At 28.4% G+C, this 21,154-nt stretch overlaps 1 protein-coding gene and 1 long non-coding RNA gene across 8 annotated transcripts in view; both read left to right on the top strand.

Moving 5' to 3' along the window:
* The window catches only part of LOC101234803 (M-phase phosphoprotein 8), a 46,613-nt gene extending 41,503 nt beyond the window's left edge, over positions 1-5,110 (top strand). For all 7 annotated transcript variants that reach the window (XR_010637539.1, XR_010637540.1, XR_010637534.1 and 4 more), the window contains exon 13: positions 4,821-5,110. Coding sequence is in view for 2 of the 7 variants with exons in the window: in XM_065793009.1 (XP_065649081.1) it covers positions 4,821-4,967 (147 nt within the window). In the remaining 5 variants the exon portion in view is untranslated. The remainder of the gene's footprint in view (positions 1-4,820) is intronic.
* A 12,322-nt stretch (positions 5,111-17,432) lies between these two features.
* Positions 17,433-19,112, top strand: LOC136077717 (uncharacterized). Its single transcript, XR_010637211.1, has 4 exons — positions 17,433-17,589; positions 18,131-18,241; positions 18,478-18,545; positions 18,759-19,112. It is a non-coding gene; the product is annotated as an uncharacterized LOC136077717 (long non-coding RNA).
* The last annotated feature ends 2,042 nt before the right edge of the window (positions 19,113-21,154 follow it).

Below are 21,154 nucleotides of genomic sequence, written 5' to 3'. Positions count from 1 at the left end.
CGTAATGTTTTTTAATTTATACTTATGTGTAACATAATTATATTTGTTCATTCAGCATCTGGCTGCAGCATCAATTTAAACAATAGTCAACGAGTGACGGCTAAAAACGTCTAACACATGTTACCCGCAGTAAAGTTCTTTTATTGCATTTAATTTTCTTAGTGACTATATTAATAATAAAAGTATTGCAAGTCTTAGAGAGCATGTAATTCTTATGTAAAATCTTACATTAAATATTGGTTGAGCTGGCTTTCGAATGAGATATGTTATTATAACATTTTGTTCAAATTCTGAAAAACTTTTTTCTAATAGTTGGTGCTAAATTTGATTAAACTTCATTTAAAAACATGTCTTTCTAGCAAACAAACAAAAATTTTAAACATTGTCAAAAACTGCAAATCTTCTGGTAACTGCTTGACCGACCTCATTTTTGAATTTATTCGAAAATGAGGTATTAACTATAACTGCACATAAACTAGGTTTAAAACGGTGTAAAGTTTAGTTAAATGTGAACTAGATATAAAACGTATTTCCACTTAAACGGAATAAACTGTGATTAAATATAAACTAAGGATTAAATGAATAGTTCTACTAAAACGGTTTACACCTTTAGAAAACAAATAACTCCACTAAACGGCATAGATCATAATTACATATAGTAAGAAAAAGACTAGTGGTGATATACCAACTTTTATGTTAAATCTTATATTGTTCACTTTAGGGATAGTCTTACAGATTGCATAAATAATAGTATCCATGATATTAAATTCCCGTCTTTTCTAAAATTGGCTGATGTTATACCGTGTTTTCAGAAGATTGACCCAACTGATAAGTCGAATTACCGTCCAATTAGTATTTTACCAGCCCTTTCTAAAGTTTTTGAAGCTATTTTATATGAACAAATCTTGATATTTATTGAGCCTAGATTCGATAAACTTTTATGTGGTTTCCGAGGTTATAGTACTCAGCATGCCCTTTTTTCGTTACTTAATAAGTGGCATGATTGTATTAATAATGAAGGCGCTGTTGGATCAGTATTAATAGACCTCTCAAAAGCGTACGACTATATCCCGCATGACTTACTATTTGATAAATTAAACGCCTATGGTTTTTCGAAAGTCTTAATCTCTTGCTATCCTTTGTTTGTGGCCATAAACAGAGGGTAAAAGTAGGTTCTTCTGCCTCAAATCATCGAGTTTAACTGAAATCAATTGATACCATCAATTTGTTTCAGTTAAACTCGATGGTTGCTAACCCAGATAAGTTCCAATTTCTATTAGTTTGGCTTAAAAAACATAAAAAATCTATCGCTAAAAATAGGGTTTTTGCCTCCAATAAGGTAAAACTACTTGATATAACAATTTATAAAGATCTAAAGTTTAGGGAACACATTAAACAGTGATGCACTAAAGCTAAAGGTAAATGTTTTGCTTTTTCACGCATAAGAAATTTTTTATCCCGTGATAAATCTATTTTGCTGTTTAATGCTTTTATTTTGTCTAACTTTTCTTAATATCCTCTAATTTGGATGTTTTGTTCAAAAAAAGATGACAAACAAATAAATAGAATTCATAAAAAAGCTCTAAGTATAGTCTATAAAAGGTTTGATTTGTCCCTGGATGAATTACTAAATTTTGATAATAGTCAAAGAATCCATCATAAGAAGTTTCGATCATAAGAATTTGAGATTTCTTATGATTGAAACTTCTAAATCTATTAATATTCTAAATACAATATTTATGAAAAATCTTTTTACTATAGAAAATCTTACGTATAAACTCCGTTGTAGCAAAAAACTCATTCTACCTCCTAAAGGCTCCATATATAATGATTCATGCTAACGTTATATAGAGCCACCTTGCTCTGGAACACTCTAAATAATGAGACCATATCCGCAAAAAGTCTTGAGGTGTTCAAAAAAACATATCAAGAATTGGTATGGTAATAATTGCGTTCGCAAAGTTTGTCGTTTTCAAAATTTTCTTTTATTTTATACTGACTTATCTTTAGCTAAGATTGTATTATTATAAATATTTTTTTTTTTTAAATTGAACAATTGTAAATTTTCATGACATTTTTTCTTTTTCTTTTTTATGAAATAATTGTAATTTTTGAATGACATTTTTATGTGTGTGTGTGTACTCTTTATAAAGTAAAATGTGTTGATTTTAATTAGTTTTAGTGTTAGCTAAAACTATCGTGTAAAAATCAACTTGAATTAAAGTTTTTAAATTAAATTAAATTAAAAAATGTATAAATAAGTATAAAACAAATAACTCCACTGATACGGTATAAATTAAAATTAAATATAGATTAAGTACAAATGAATACTTTCCTGAAAGGGTATAGATTATGATTTAATATAAACTAATATAATGTAAAAAAATATAATATAAACTAAAAATAATTTAATAATAAACTAATAAGCGAATATTTTCAATTAAAGCAGTATAAACTATAATTAGATATAATTATAAATTATGTATAAAATGAATCTCCGCTAAAATGGTGTACATTTTATACTTTATACGAGATATACATGATCAGTGACTAGAATTCCCTCTTTACTATCTGCTTTTATACGGGTCACCTGTCCAACTTTTTTGACAATTGTTAAACTAACACTTACTCTAATAAACTTATATCTTCTTTTTCACTGAGGCTTTTACAGCTGTATGTGTTCCATAAAGTAACTGGGTTCTTTTGGGGTCCAGTTGCGAAGTTATACAATATATAAGTTCTACGCCGCTAGCCCATAAAACACACTGCACCAAACAGTCACACTTTGTGGATGTATCGGCTTTTCAGCAATCACTCGTGGATCCTTATTTGCCTAAATGCGGCAGTTCTGCTTGTTAATGAATCCGCTGAAGTGAAAGTGTGCCTCGTCGCTAAATATGATTTTCTTTGTAAAGTCACCATTCACTTCTGTCTGTTCAACCAACCACATGGCGTATTGACAGCGCTTGAAAAGATCAGTAGGCTTTAGCTTTCGACTCAATTGAACCTTGTAAGTGTGTAAATTCGAATCTTTATTCAAAGTTCGTATCAGTGATGTTCAATTGTTAGGCACGACAACGAGTCAAGTTTGACTGCTTTTCTGCCACACTATCGCAAACAAGATCAGTGTTTTCTGCGGAACGAATTGGGTGAGCATGCACAAGTGTTTTCTTATTTCCTAGAGACCCGGTTTGCTGAAATTTGCGCACAATTTTCTCGATTGTGGACACATTTGGTCGATTATACTGACCAAAAAATCACAAAGTGCACGAAATGCATTTTGATTTGAACGCCCATTTTTGTAAAAGGTTTTAACAATCTTAACGCGCTGCTCAATTGTGTACCATTTTATGGTTGAATTTGTCAAACACTAAACCAAAGAAATGTCAAGATAAGATGGACAAAAAACTTGGCGTTAAGGTGCGACTCATAATTAACATCGTGCATTATGGTTGGACCACCCTTTAATTGCGCATTTTTTCCTAATCTATAATTGATATATTTACTTCAAATTCTTCAAAGTTTATCAAGCGGTTTACAAGCTTTTTCTAAATAATTGTGTTATTTTGAATTTTCTTTTTTTAAATGAAATAATGGAGATAATGGGTTATTCAAAACAATTTTTCTATAATGATAGAGACAGAAAAATCACCTCGTTTAAATTTTGTATTCTAAAAAATCATTTTCTGTTAAAATTTTCTTTTGTTTTAAGAGAGACCTGGCTAGTTTTATAGTTTTGGTATGAGTTAATTTGCAGTAGAAATTTGGAGATAATTATTCAAATCTTGTTTTAAGGTTTTTTTTATAAATTCTATAAATCATCTTTCAAAACTTTCTATTTTTTGCGATTTTGATATTGAAAATTATTATTTGTTTCTCATTTGAAACTTCCGCACCACTTAAAGTCAAGATTTTTTTTTGTATAATTCGATCTTGATCATGACATTATCCAACATCAAGCTACATATGAAGTGGTTTGAGTATATGGCTAGTAGAGTCCGTGTTTTAATTTGTTAAGCAACTTTTTTCTTCTCATGAAGAATTATCGAAATACAACCTTTGTTTTTTTAATTCACATTTGTTTTAAAAAGTTTTCTTGTGCTTTGTCCGATGTTTTTTTTAAAGATAATAATTTTTTTCATTGCCATTTTTACTTGGTTCAGAACTATTATTTTTTATCTTTGATAATGACATAGTTGTCATCAACAGAATTTATGTCATCTATATAATCTTAATTTGATGAATATTTTACTTGCAATAGCTTATAATGGTGCGTTGTTTTTTCGTTGTTGCTTTTTGACTTGACTTGGCTTCCATAAAATTATATTTAGTTACACCAAAATATTCTTCATTTTTTTTGTAGTAGTTAATGCCTTTTTTATATCGTTGTTGAACAATTATGTTGGTTCTTAAAACTAAAAAAGCTCTCAAAATTCTAAAAAAAAACTCTAAAAAACTCTTTTTTTTTTTCTCTCGCTGACACGTGACTAACATAAAATTTACTAATAGCCGTTTTGGTAAATAGATTCTAGAGTTTCGCGTTATTTCAAAATGTGCGTATTTCTATTTTATTGCAATGGTAAGTTTAGAAAAGGTAAGTAGGGGTGAGGTTGACATGACTTAATATGTATGGCTGCGTACACGAGTGTATGGGGAATCTATTTTTAACAATTAACTTTTGTGCATGCTATGTGGTTCTGATTTATTTTAAACAGTTTGTAAAATTTTCAAGGTAGAGAGGTAAAAAGGTATTTTCACCTTATATTTACTAGAAATAAACTAGAACGCCGTTTAATTTTTTTTTTTGTAATTTTATTTAGAATAGCCACTATATTTACTTTCTGTATCCCAAACATGGAGAAGTGAACTTTCTCAGAGTTTTGAGTGATATCACATGCACTAATAAAATACTTGTTTGTGTATATGCAATTAATTTTGAAAAAGCATCATCGATTTCGCCAAGCTGATTGTCGGAATTTCCTTTTCCGTCTGTCGTCGTCATTTATATTCAATTCTAGAACTTCGTTTTTTAACAAGAAAAAAAAAAAAGAAAAATATATTTATCATTGTTGCTTTTTAACTTTTGGAAATATATTTTATGATAAGTAAAGAATAAGATTTTTTAGATATTCCATCTAAGAGATTTTCATTAATTCCCGCGAGCAAAAATATGTAAACAAAGGTTAGGATGCGATGAATTTGCGATGTAATCGTACATTAAAATAAAGAACTGTAAATTTATCTTATCTAATCAAATAAATGTGACTAATAAACTTATTTAATTATTTAACTTGAATAATATAAGTAACCGGCATCTGAAATTCCGAAAGTTTCAACAATAGAACAATAGTTATATATATATATGTATTTATATATATATATATATATATATATATATATATATATATATATATATATATATATATATATATATAAACACACACGCTAGATAAGGCCCACTCTCATTTTTTGGGATATGTTAATAAGCAGAACAAGCGTTATTGGAGCCCAAACAATCGCAGACAGCTTCATCAACTCCCTTACACTCGGAACATGTTACTGTTTAGTGTGCGGTACTGCAAGTTGGAACAATTAGTCCATGGTTTTTTGAAGAGAACAAACAGACAGTCACTGTGACTTCAGACCAATATGTCAATATGGTTCAAGAATTTTCCTTGTCAGCACTTGTCAGAAGTGTGGTTTCAGCAGGACGGTGCCACGTTACACACCACACGAATATCAATGAATGTTTTGGGGTAGCACTTTCCAGGGCGACTCATCTCCTCAAGAGGCTATCTGCATTGGCTGGCTCGTTTGCCTGATTTAACCCCCTGCGACTTCTTCCTGTGGAGTTACCTCATTGGTCTACAACAATCGCTCTAATACCCTTGATGAATTAAAGAACATTATTCGTCGTGCTTTTGCCAACATACCCGTGTATATGCTGTAGAGAGTTCAAAATAACTTTCTAAATCGACTTAGTGCATTGAAAATAATGACCGCTATTTGCCTGACACAATTTTTTAAACTAAATAAACATGAATTTCCGATGCTATTCCATATGTTGTTTTAAGAATATTGATTACATTTGTACATATATTAAATATACATATATATATATATATATATATATATATATATATATATATATATATATATATATATATATATATATGTATATATACATATATATATATATATATATATATATATATATATATATATATATATATATATATATATATATATATATGTATATATACATATATATATATATATATATATATATATATATATATATATATATATATATATATATATATATTGAAGATAGAAAGAAAGGTGGTAGACCTCCTAAGTTAACAAAAGATGACAATAAATATTTAAAAACCCTATCTTTAAGAAATACAAAAAAAGCATCTACTAAGCTGGCAAAAGACATTAACACGGCAACTGGGGGAAATGTCAGCTCTTCTTTTATTCGACGGCACCTACTTAAATCGGGATTAAGAGGGTGTGTTGCAATTCGAAAACTATTATTACGGTGTGGCAATAAAGAAAAACGACTTAAATACGCAAAACAACACAAAGATTGGGCCCAGGAAATGTTTTATCGAGTTCTGTACACCGATGAGTCCGAATTCGAAATTTTTGGAACAAAAGGACGCCAATATGTTTAAAGAAGAATTGAAAAAGCCTATCATCCCGAGTGTTTAAACCCTACTATTAAACACAGAGGAGGCTCTTTACAAGTTTGGGACTGTTTACTTTCATCTGGAGTAGGTGATTTGATTAAAATAGGAAGGCGATTCACCGGGGAACGTTATGTGAATATCTTAGGATGCCATGCTGTATTATCCGGAATGAGACCAATAGGTCATAATTTTATTCTGCAGCAGGACAATGACACAAAACATTGTTCCCGAGATATATATATATATATATATATATATATATATATATATATATATATATATATATATATATATATATATATATATATATATATATAATATATATTATATATATATATATATATATATATAATATATATTATATATATATATATATATATATATATATATATATATATATAATAAAGTAATATATATTATTATATATAGAATATATATTATTATATATATATTTATATATATATGGAATATATATAATATATATATATATAAATATATATATAATAAAGTAGTATATATTATTACTATATATAATATATATATATATATATATATATATATATATATATATAATAAAGCAAGGGTTATTGACGCCCAGAGCGGAATCTGATTGCACCGCCCTTTATAAAAAGAACAACAGTTGAAGGTTTCAAAGTTACTTTTATTACTCAGTTTCTGTTTAATGGAAAATATGGTAGGTTTTTTATACAGGGTACACTCATCGTAGATAACCCTGCTAGCACACATACAATTGGCCAACGTATGTAAAACCATCGCAAACGTCAGCTGTTTTTTCCGATGCAAATGTTGATCCAATGTCGTGTTTTAAAACAATAATATAGATAAGAGGTTTAATACCGGCTCAACTAAAAACAGCTTTAGATCGTAAAAACAATAAAGTTTTGCAGCTCGCAAAACTTTATTGTTTTTACAATCTAAACCTAACGTTGACCCAATGATGATCCAATGTAAATAATCCAATGCTGATCCGATGTAAATATAAAAATAACCCAACATTGATTCGAACTTTTTAAATCAAATTATTATAATATCAAGCCACAAGCAAAACAAATATACTTATTCTCTGTTAAAAATACATATATTTACGTATTATAACTATGTAAATTTATATATTTATATTTACATATTATATATGTGTGTATTTATATATATATATATATATATATATATATATATATATATATATATATATATATATCGCTTCTCCTAATGGCTAAGATCAGGTGTAGTATCTGTTCTTATTTCGGCTCCGGACCACCTTTCACTTAGTTACGGTGTTGTTCTAAAGCAAAAACACCATGAGATCAAAACCGTGATTGAATCAATGTATACAAAAACGTTCAACAAAAAAGTCGTAAAAACTATTTTTAAGTCAGACAACTTTAACTATGTATAACACATACATAAATCACAAATTTTGATATATTCTTTAACAAATCTAATATTGAAAGATGTCAAATAGCACCCAGATTTTTTTTTTGAATTTATTAAAGTAATAATTTTGGATTTAATAAGTTTTTTCTCGCTCCGCGAAAAAATAGTTTTTATGACTTAGAACGTTTTTGTATACATCGATTCGATTGTCAATAGAGGTACTTGGCGTAGTCGCTTTTTCGGTGTCTCCTTCTATGTCCGGAAATCTTAAAGTGATCCGTCCACTCCAGACGTTAAATGGAGATAAACCATTAAGTTTGGGCTGCTTGGATTCGGCTGAGCGGCAACTAATAAACCCTTTAGTGGGATATAGAGCCTCGGCTCCTACATAATACCGCCTTCTGGGGCCCTGCGTAAGTTGGTTATAGCAGCAAGTAACCCTGGTTGGTTGGTTGCAAAAAGTATATATATTTATATTTACATATTATAAATATGTAAGTATATATTTATATTTACGTATTATAAATATGTATCTATATATATGTGTGTGTGTGTGTTTCTGCGTGTATATGTATATACACATATATACATATATAAATTTCAAAAAAGAATAACAAAACCTTTTTCCAGGTAAACATTAAATGCATTGTTGAGCCAACGTAAAATACAATGCTGCGCCATTTAAAAAATATAACTTTGAATCAACGTAAAATATAACATTTTGCAAACTTAAAATACAACATTGTGACAACGTTGGATTTTTGTTGTTGGCGACGTCGTATTTGTAACGAAAATGATATAAAAACAACGTTGGCGACCGACATTGTGCTAAGGTAACTCGCAAAATTGTTCTAACGTTTTATCAACTTATGCTAGCTGGAAAGGTCAATTTTAGTTTTAAAAACTTTTTTCACAGCTAGTCAAAGCGACTCATTAACAATTAAAACTTTCTCTTATTTCAAGAGCAATTATCTTTGATAATTTGGAGTTTTACAAGTATTTCTGAACCAAACAATATGTACAACTCATTTTTTTAAAGATTTTATGAAGTTTACGATGTAAACTTTCAAAAAGGCGAGATTTGTAAAACAAATAAAAATGTAAAATCACCATGGATTACAAAAGATTTAAGAAAATCCTCGAAAATAAAACAAAAACTGTATATCAAATACCTAAAATTGAAAATAATTGAAAATAAAACACTCTATAAAACTTATGCCAAATAATTTGAAAAACAAGGAAAACACCTTTAAAAAAATACTACACCATTTTATTTGAAAAATACAAAGATGATTATAAAAAAACATGGAAATATATAAACGAAATCATCAGTAATCATAAAATAAAAATGTGCTCTTTTCCCAAAGTTATTAAAATAAATGGCGAACTCTTAAATGATTCTATTAGAACAGCAAGCAAAATAAGTATTTTATATCAGTTGGACCAAATTTAGCTAAAAATATCCCTAGTGTCACTAACTTTGCAGGTGGCATTCCGTCTTCTTTAAACTCTCCTCTAAATATTTTTAAAACAACATTCGAAGAATTTGAATTGGCCTATAAAATGATTAAACTTCATAAAGCAATTGGACCAGTCGATGTTAATGGAAATATTGTAATTGATTTTTATGGCATCATTAAAAATATTCTTTTTAAAATTTTTAGTTGATCAATTAAACAAGCAATATTTCCAGATGCTCTCAAAATAGGTAGAGTTACTCCAATCTTTAAAGGAGGTGAACTAACTAAACTCTATCGCCCAATTTTCAGTTCTCCCTGTTTTTTCAAAAAATTTGAAATGAATTTTGTATAATAGAATATATAACTATCTAACTATAAATAAAGTATTAGATAAGAATCAATATGGATTAAAAAAAAATAATTCTGCTGGACATGTAATTCTTCAACTTAAAAGAAGTATGGTAAATTCATTTGAAAAATCACAACATACTTTAGGCATTTTCATAGATTTATCAAAAGCTTTTGATACTATTGATCAAAAAATTCTTTTTAAAATACTACAAATTTATGGAATCACAGGGAATGTATTATTAAAAAACTATTTAAAAAATCGGAAACAATTTGTTAAGGTTCATTCTCATCATCAAATTTACTAGATATATCATGTGGGATTTCCACAAGGATCCATACTAGGACCTTTGCTTTTTTATTTTTATTAATGATCTCTATAAAGCATCAAATTTAACAACAATTATGTTTGCCAATGACACAAACCTTTTTCTAACTGAAAATAACTTACCAACATTAATTAACAAAATGAATAGTGAACTCGTTAAAATTTCTAACTGATTTAAGTCAAACAAACTACCAACAAATATCGAAAAAATTAAATGGATCCTCTTTTACCCAGTTTCAAAACAAAATCTGCTTTCGAATTTACCTTCTTTGTTTATTGATTATACTGAAATAAAAGAGCTAAAGTTACCAATTTCTTGGGTGTTTACATTGATGAAAACCTCACGTGGAAAAACCATGTTAACAATCTAAACAATAAAATTACTAGAAGTATAGGAATCCTATATATATAGTTTTAAAATATTTTGATTTTACTCAAGAGTGGAATTACACCACATTCAAAAGAAAGCTTAAACAGATCATTTTATCTATCGATAACGTACTCTTATATTTTTAATTTTACAAAGTAAAATTTTAAAAATTCAATTCTTAGTATTTACATATATGAATGTTATATATCTTTTACGTTTATTTATTTTTACTCAAAATCAAAACCAAAATGTTAAACTAAAGAGGCACTTTGATCCGCATATCATCAATAACTCTACTAGGCCAAAGTCAACAGCGGGATACAAAACATTTTTTCTGTATCTCTAGTTGAGCTTGAATAAGACCTTGATATAAATAACGTGTTTGGTTCTAAAATTGATTCAGCCTCAAAAAAAGCACCCCCAGTCTTGGGTTTTAAGTATTTCAATAGTGCACCTTGATTCTGTTTCGACTCTTTCTTTAGAGGTTTCTTCTACTTCCTGTATGTAGCGCCATTTTTTTTCACGCGCCTAATGTTATTGAGTAAAACATTTTAAAGAAATAAAAATAAAGTACAATTAAAACATAAGAGATAAATTTTTTTTTTACTGAGATTTTTTTAATGACCGTTTTTTTAAATATTTTTTTAAAACTTTTTCTCGAAAAATTATTAGTTTCGTTCTATTCTTTTTCTTTAATTATTTTAGTTTTTACTTCTTGTTTTTAATTTCTGTTGGAAAAAAAGATGAGCGCAGTTTGCAAAATTGAAAATATAAATTGAAAATGATATTTGGCGTTATAATAGCTCTGTTGATGCTTTTAAAAACAAATATCAAGTGTTATGGTATTCGGGTAGAGATGCGAAAAAGATAAGTTTTAGATTTTTTTTTTTTTTAAATTGTCCCTAAAAAAGTGCCCTGTTTTGATGCTCTGGAAATTTAAAAAGTCGTGGCGCAGTGGTCAGAGCGCTTGCTTTATTAGCAACTTTTATACGGTAAGGTCTGAGCACTAAAAACTAAGTTGTAGGCACAAAAAATAATATCGAGCGAAAAATATTCGAAGATAATTATTAATTTACAGTTACTACTGTTTTGGAAACATCTTTGTAAATGGATTTAAATATTAATTTAGTAAACATTTCAACGGTCTCAAGAAAAATTTGTGGAACGGCTTGTAAACCATGAACTTGTGTCAGGCTTGTGTAGTTCTTACCATACCCAAAACTAGTTTACAAACTGAGAAAACAAAAAATAATTTTTTATTCCTAACAATTTACATGTTGATAATATTCCACAAATGCCTGAAAATTGGACAGGCAATAAAAACTTCTACCCTTGTGTATACCGTAAACCGGGGTTATTTTAAACGTTTTTGAAATATTTTTATTTGCTCTTCCTTCACTATTGACAATATTTGAAATTTAACAAAATGAATATAGGGGCTAAGATCGACTCTTACATAATTCAAAATCAAAATAATATTTAAATAAAAGGATTTTGTATAATATTAATTTAAATAGTCATTCAAAGTTACCCCACAAATGGGGTAACTTTGAATGCGTTTTTTTGTAAAAGCAAAACCTATTTAAAAACGCACTGTTTTGTTTTAATATTTAATAAAAACAACAGTCTAGTTTCACACTAATTTATTTTTGCTAAAATAAAATAATATTTTTTATAACAAACACCCATTTAGTATTTTATTTTATTATAATGGGTAAGTTTTAAGTGGACTAGCATAAAAAAAGTCTCATTTACATCAGTTTTAGTGACAGACAATGCAAGTGGAACATTTTTAAACTTTGACAAAAAAATCCTCAAAAAAAATACTTTTAAAAAAGGCAAAAGTATTTTTTTTTTCTTCCCTTTGAGCCTGCTTTTTCCTTGACATCAACATAAAACAATAGTTAAGTAAATTAATTACTGCTTGGCTTACTAAAATTACAACTACCATCTGGCAAATGATTGAAGATTATACTTATATCTAATGGGTAAATCCCATATTTCTTTCAAAACCACTAAGCTACTAAGTTGCTGATTTTCTTTTGATCTGAAAAAATGTAATGTTTATAAGTAAAGAAAGAACAAAGGAAATTTATTTTTTGTAATTGTCTGTGTTTTTTTTGAAACAAGAGGTTTTCGATTGATCAAGTATCTTCCTCTAATACTATTAAAGAGGTCCATACAATGTAACATCAAGAGGTTGCAATAAATGGGTAGAGTTACCAGTTATATAACAAAATACTGTTTTCTTCACAATAAGATAATATTTTCTTTAGTAAATTCAAGTACCTTTTCACTGTAAAGATTGCTTAGATTATAACTAATAGGAACTTTAACTCCTACAATTTGACAAAAAACAATAACAAACCAGTCAAAAGAGTGAATAGAATCAAACCGTCCTGACTTTAATTGTATTGTATATTAGGTGGTCCACTTTTGGTCCTTGTTGTCCATAAATGATCAGCTTTATAAACATAACCAGAGACAATTTGACTAGAATTTTTGTATATTTGTATACTATGGATTTTCCATGTGTTTTCGGATTAAGCTTTTAAACTTTATTATACCAAGTGGTAACTAGCACCCAATGAACATCTGATGCTTTCATCTTATTATGTTTATTGTTACCATAAAATTTGAAAACTGGCACTCAGTATAATTTGCCTTACGTCTGTTTTTTTTTTCGTATAAACGTGGGATAGTATTGCTATGAAATGCTAAACAAAAACAAATTTAAAGATAAATAACAGTACTTTCAACAAACTTAATTCAACACAATATTGAACGTACATAAACATACTATATGACATATTTTTCATACAAGATTAAAAATTTTGCGTTTGGCAACAAAAGTATTTAGATACACAGACACATATATATGTGTGTGTGTGTGTGTGTGTGTGTGTGTGTGTGTGTGTCTACGATGTAGACACACATATGTTTATATATGTGTATGTGTTTATGTTTATACACACACACGTATATAAATGTTTACATATCTGTGTGTGTTCACATACAGAAACAATGTGTATGTATGTGTGACTTACTGTTTATAGAAATGATAATTTAATTTTTATTCATAATAATATTAAATATTATACATGTATGACAAAGGAATTTTTTAACTTGTTTCATGATTTCGACTATTTATGTAGTGGGGTTACTTTAAACCTTCTTCAAAGTTACCCCAAATGCGAAAAAATGTATACGATAAAGTATGTTATGCTATAGCAATGGAACATAACTATAGTAGGCAAACAAACTTATTTAGATTTTACATGCCTAATAAATTTATAAACAAAAGTTCTGCAACTTAGACAACAAGCTGCTACACTAGCTGAGGCAGTGTACAAAGTATTCTGACTAATTTTTTTGAGAAAAATATCCGAAATATTTAATTCATTTTTTAAGGAACAATAATAACTAATAAACAAAGTAAAACTTTAAATAATCATAATATAAACTATTTTTAACACTTTGATGTTTAAGGTTTAAACAGATTCATATAAGTTCTTGCCATAATTTTTTTTTTTTTTTTAGATTATTCACCTCCCTAAGGCCCGAAGGGGGCCACTACAGTAGAGGAGGCTACTCATTTTTTTGTGTTTTTTATTTTTTAGTTATTATTCGTGGTGCAACCCTCTCCCAACTCTTTAACTCCGAAACATGAACCTTGCCGAGCAAGGCCGCTGCGCGGAGAAACTAAGTTGACAACTTGAAAATTACAACTTGAAAAAAAAAAATTTGTATTCAAAGTTACCCCGCTATTCAAGTAACACCGGTTTACGGTACTCTGAACTTTTTAAAGAATACATCCTCAATAAAAAGCAGTTACTTCACAAAAATGTAGAGAAAAATATGGTAAAATACCAGCAATTAGAGGTTTACACTAGGTTTTTAGATGTTTGAGTTTTAACACTTACAGGCATTGTGCAAACTCCAAATTTTGTATGTTCATGCTTATGTCAAATGAGAATGTTTTGCAAAGAATTGCTATAATTGAAGTTTAGAAACGAAAAAAATCAGAATTTTTGGGCCCACCCGGCCGTTAACGTGGAAGCGTTAAAAATACCCTAGTTATTGGATGGGCCCAAAAATTAGGGTTTTTTTGTTCCCAAGCTCCAATCACCTAAATTCTTTGCAAAACATTTTCATTTGACATAAGTATGAGCATAAAAAAGTTTGAAGTTTGCTCAATGCCTGTAAGTGTCAAAAACTCAAACATCTAAATATTTATTGTCAGGGCCGTCCCGTTTTACAATACGACTCTTACGTAAAACAATAAAATTCACCAGAACAAGATATTGTTTTAGGAAAAATTAGTAAGTAACTTTCAAAAGAACATCCCGTTATTCACATTAACTTGACAAATCTGATACCAACTCAAAAACAATACATAAATCATATTAACGTAAAACATATAACGTAATACTCAAGAGTGGATTACAAGCATTACTAGGGATATATGAACAGAAAAAAATTACAAGTTATTTGATGATAATGAAAGAAGAATTAAGCAAAAACAATTTTTATAACACAAAAATCATAAAGAACTTTGAACGTGAACATAAATATGAATTTATGGCACCTCAGCATTTTGCAAGAATGTTAAAATGTTCTCTTAAAATGTGTAGATTTTTTTATCATCCAGATGATTCAAATAATGAGCAAGCCTAGAGAGCCTTGTTTTGCACAAAATTATTTTGGAAATTAACCCTAACGGAAATATTCTATGGGTAATCCATGGAAAACCCATGGAATTCCCATAAAATATTTCCGTTAGACGAAATATTTGAGGTAAACCATGGTTTTCCTGTGGAAAACGGAAAATTCCATGGAATTTCCATGGGTGAATTTCTATGAAAACTGAAGTCCCATGGAATTTCCATGGGTGAACCATGTTTTTTTTTTTCATAGCTCATGTTGCACCATGGTAAACATTTATAAACCATGGGTTTTACGAATGCGCTTTTAAAGATGCAGTCTTAACTCGTAGAGTTACAATTATTTCTAACTTGAGTAAACAATATTTACTGCATTCTTCTGTTTTTCTGTATTTAAAAAGACTAAAAATTTTGTTTTTTATAATGCATCACATTTAATATGATTCAAACTAAACATACAGACATAAACAACTAGACATATTTGCAATAGTTAGAATATGATAAATATATCCATTTTATAATGCATTATAAAATTTATTAAATGCATTATAGTATGATATTATCAGAGATGTTGGTCTCGAGCGTTAAATGTTGGTGCCGAGACGTCTCGAGACTCATTTAACTGTCTTGTTCTTAGTCTTGGTATTGAATCAAAATGTCTTGGCCTTAGTCTTGGTCTATACTGTTTTTACGTTTCTAGATATTATCATATTATAATGCATTATAAAATGTATATATATATTTATTATTTATATATTTAGTTATTTATTATTTATGCATATACTTATTTTAGCTATTGCAAGTAGCTTTGCTTACTTTGCATAACTTGCAATAGCATAGGCTATACTATTTACTATACTATTTTAATATATAAGCAGTGTATCAGATAAGTTTTTTTTTTTTAATGACTTTAGTTTGTAAAAAAATGTTTGAAGTAAAAACACTTTAGGCGCTACTGCAGTTTCCCCCCCCCCCCCTTTTTTTTTTTTAAATTTTTTTTTATTGCTGATTATGACAGAGAATTTTATGCTGGTTGAGTCGTATAAAAACTTAGGAGTGAAAATCAACAAAAAGTGCTCTAATTTGCTGTTGAAGTTTAAGAAATTTCACTGAAAAACGCATAAAATTCGCCATTTTTTTCATACTCGGTTATAATTAAAATCTTTTTCAAAGATGAATTTAAAAAAGCCTGGTTTATATCAACAATGTAAAGCAAAATTGTTAAAAAATGCTGAGCGCATCATTTTCTGATTTATCTCTGACCCAAATCCTAACCCTGTCCCAAATCATCTACGTTTAATCGCGCCAATCCCTATTTGTCAGTCGATATATGTGCATTTAGTTATGCCAATCTCTAATTGTCTGTCGATGTATGTACATTCAATTGGCCAATCCATATTTTTTAGTCGATGCATGTACATTTAATTGCGCCAATCCCTATTTGTCAATCGACTTATGTACATTTAAAAAGCAAAATTTTATATTAATTTTAAGAAAATTGATTAAAAATATATAAAACATATTAATAAAAACATTTAATTTAATTTAAATATAATTTAATTTTGACGACAATAAAAACCGGGTTGTGTAATTGAAAAAAGATTTTCTAAGTGATTGATTTTAAAATTAAAAGTTTGATGTAAAGCGTTTTTCAAAAATGGCGAATATTAGCGTTTTTTAGTGCAATTTTTTAAACTTCAACAGCGAATTAGAGCAATTTTTGTTGATTTTCAGACCTATGTTTTTATACGATTCTTAATCAGCATAAAATTCTCTATCATAATCAGCAATAAAAAAAAAAAAAAAAGGGGGGGGGGGCGAAACTGCAGTAGCGCCAACACTTCATTGTGTGGTAAATGTTTATTAAGTATTAAAAAACTTTATTTTATGATAAATGTTTTATTCAATTTTAGTTCTGTTAAGTTGTTTTTGTTTTTTTGTTGATGCGACCATTCAAGTCTGCATTTAGCTAGCAACTAGATCTAGTATGGATATTTATTATGTTTTTTTCTTTAGAATTATTAGAATATGTAAATAATGTAATATTTTGTGTATAAATTCTTTTATATTTATTTTATTATTTTATTTAAATTACTATATTATAAGCCGACAGGTTTCACTGGCGATATAAATAATGTTGCTCATCATTTATATCGTTTATAACATTGTTAGTTTTTATATGCATTTAATATTTTTTTAAATTTTTTAAAAGCTGTCTAAATATAATGATGAATTGAGTTTGAATTAGCCAGAAAAGATATAAACATAATCTTTGGGATTCAACTTGCAAGGATGTTCCAAGAATAGCTTAGTTGGAGAAGGAAAACTGGTAATTTTTTAAAAATATCAGAAAGAGAAGTTAATGCGCAAGACTTTACTTTACAGTTAAATATATTTAGCTAATGTGAAGTGCTCGTCTTTAGTAAAAATAAATTAATTTATGCACACACTTTAATATTTATTGTTTTTACTATACTTAATAAATTACATATTTATTATATTTGTTATGTTTTAAATAGTAAAGTAAAAATATAATAAATTTTTGAATTTAAAAGTATGTGCATAAGTTCTTTTATTTTAACTTTATCATTTTATTTAAATTACTGCATTATAAGCAGGTAAGTTTAACTGGCAATATAAATAATTTTGTACATCATGCATACAGCTTAGACAAAGAAGTTTTTATTTAAAATTACAATTTAAAAGTAATACTATATTTGTTGCTGCCTTGTTCTATATAAATGTTACTAACATGCAAGTAACATTTATATATGTGCATAAATCTTTTCATTTTAACTTTATCATTTCATTTAAATTACTACATTATCATGGCAGGTTTGACTGGCAATATAAATTTTTAATTTATTTAGCTGTACATTAACAAGTTCCGTGTTATATAATATATATGAAGATGGCAAGGACAGGAAGAAAACAGGTTTTTAGATGATATTGTACATCATGCAGATAGCTCAGATGAAGAAGTAATTTTTTTTTTTAATTATAAAAATAAATAAGTAATACAATATTTGTTGCTGCCTTTAATTTCTATATTAGTGTTACTAACATGCAGGTAACATATATATATATATATATATATATATATATAATATATATATATATATATATATATATATATATATATATATATATATATATATATATATATTAGTTTGAATAAATCTTTTTATTTTTATTTTATCATTTTATTACGTTATAGGCAGGAATGTTTGACTGGAAATATAAACAATGTTGTACATAATGCAGATAGCTTAGGCGAAAATAGAGGTAATAACATTATAATTGTTATTTATAAATGATGATATATTCATTGCTACTTTTTCTATATAAATGTTACCCTATATTTGGCAACATTTATTAATGTGTATAATGCTTAATTATAAAGTAAGTTATAATAGATAATAATTATCAGTAAAATGAATTAGTAAAGAAAGAAAATTAATTAGTATGTATATATTAGTTGTATGATGTATTGTCTAGATCGGTGAAATGGACAATGAGACTTACTGTGGTGAAAACAATAATGAATATCAAAATGTGAATGGTACTTTGTTTGAAGTCTACCTGGTTCTACAGATAGAGTTGGCAGTGCAATCGCACTTAAATGGTCTTGATGTTTTTTTGGATTGAATATGTTGTACTGATGATTCTTTTTAATTTGTTGAAACTTAAAGTTATTAATCATCAAGTTTATATGTACTGTTTTTATCAAATAGTTAATATAAAATAATAAACATGTAAGTTGTTATATTTTCTGTAAAAATTGTTGTCTTATTCTATTTCAATAGTTTATTACTATGTATATCACTTATAGTATTATATTACTTGTAATTTTTTGTTTTATTTATTTTCAGTATGTTATACATACGCATGCGTTAAAAATTGCGGGGAAATCAAGATTTAATGTTTTAGGTGCATTATAGCTACTATTTTTCCAAGATTTGTTGGATTCAACAAGATTTAAATTTTATTTTGCTTATTGATTTTATTCGACGAAAGCGATCCCTAGATTAAGAGAACTCAATAATATTAGCGACTTGCGTGATAAAATTTGCTTTTTATGGTTTAATATGACAATTCGAATAACATTGGATCAAAAAAAATTGAAAACAAAACATGCTATTTTACCATGAAAAATCCATTAGTTTTCCTTGGAAAGGAAAGGAAAACTAATGGATTTTAATAAGTTTTCCTTGGAAAGGAAATCTTAATACCTATGCAAGTTCTGTCGTTTTTCCATGGATGGAAAATCATGGAATTTCCATGGGTATTTGGAACACTTTTCCATGGAGAACTCATGGATTTTCCGTGGAAAACTCATGAATGGATTTTTCATGGAAAGCTCATGGGTTTTCCATGCTCCAAATCGAATGTTTCCAAACGTGTTCCAAATACCCATGATTTTTCCATGGGTTTTCCATGGAAGTTTTTTCCGTAAGGGAAAACACGAGTAAAAAACAGTGAAAGTCCATAAATCTTCTTATTCTTCTAGTTTTTTTTCCTCAAAAATTCTTTTGGAAATTGCTCCCTCTGTCTCGTTTTCCTGATTCCTATAATTTGCAATCTTTTAAGTTATCTGTTAATTGTTATCTTATTTTATAAACTTCTTCTTTTCTCTTCCTCAAACTCTTGTAGTGGTTGCTTGAAGCCTTGTTGGCAGCAAAAATGTTTAAAAAAAGTCCATTTAAAAGCCACCCTCAATACTAGGTGCAGGTTCAACTACTATGTTAACTAATTCTAAATATTTTACAATCTTATCATTTTGAAACAGCAAGCTCATATTACTTTACTATTCAAAATAATTATCTACTGATGACAGTTATCAAAGAAATATTAGATTTTGCATTCAAATTCAATAAAAAATATTGCAACATCAAGAACATTCTATGCTCACTACTTTTGGAATAAATATTGGGGGCAAAATTCCAGATTTTAAAGGACTAAAACCATTAACATTGTATATTAGAAAACTTGTAGAAACAATAGTTTCTCCATTAAAATTGCTGTATATAATTAAACATACTTTATAATTACCTATTGCTGAAAAAATATTTTATTATTCAAAACAATAAAATATGTTTTCATAAAATGACATAACATTTTCTATGTTGGAAAAATTAAATTCTGTTCTCCGATAAACCGTTTCGAAATTTTATACATCGAAGGACAGGTCGCATCAATATCATCGAATCAACGTCCAATCAGTGCTATGTGTTTGCGTCCCCAGTCAGAGCTCTGGCTGACCACGCTAGTTGCACAGCTGCTCCTAACTCAGATATCTCCACTGCCATCTAGATGTCTTAGATAGATAACTTAAGCAAAAATAAAACCGATCCAGCCGAACGCTTCCACCATTCCACTTAATCATCTACGCTACTGGGCAAACAACCCATGCTCACTCAATAATAACAAACGTCAAGAGCTGTTGGCCAGACTATCTGCTCTGACTAAATCTAGTTGACCACACGTCATATTTTTTGCGGAAAATGTGACGAAAATGGTAAAATCTCACAGGCACAACTACAAAGAGAAACTCGTCAGAGAGTGCAAAAGCAAATAGAGCGCCAGGAACACATTAGATTGCTAGAAACAGCTTAAAGCAACATCACTACCGATACCGACGATATACGCTCATTGTTGTACTACTATTTTCATTCGGTTTTTGTTTTGGAGCCCGAAGGTCCAATGCCAGATTTTGAAAGTTGTACTGAAGCAATTTGTGTCGTCGACCCAGCAAGTTTTTCTTTTAATATAGTACAAAAGTGCCTCTACCACCTTGATGAAAGAAAATTAACCGGATAATACGGTTTATATCCACGGATCCTTAGTAAATGTATAGCCACCTTTTCCAAACCTCTTTTGCTTATCTATAAGTG

Source organism: Hydra vulgaris, chromosome 03 (genome assembly GCF_038396675.1).
Source record: "Hydra vulgaris chromosome 03, alternate assembly HydraT2T_AEP".
In the NCBI taxonomy this organism is placed as follows: Eukaryota; Metazoa; Cnidaria; class Hydrozoa; order Anthoathecata; family Hydridae; genus Hydra; species Hydra vulgaris.
This window is presented reverse-complemented; position numbering and strand designations above follow the sequence as displayed.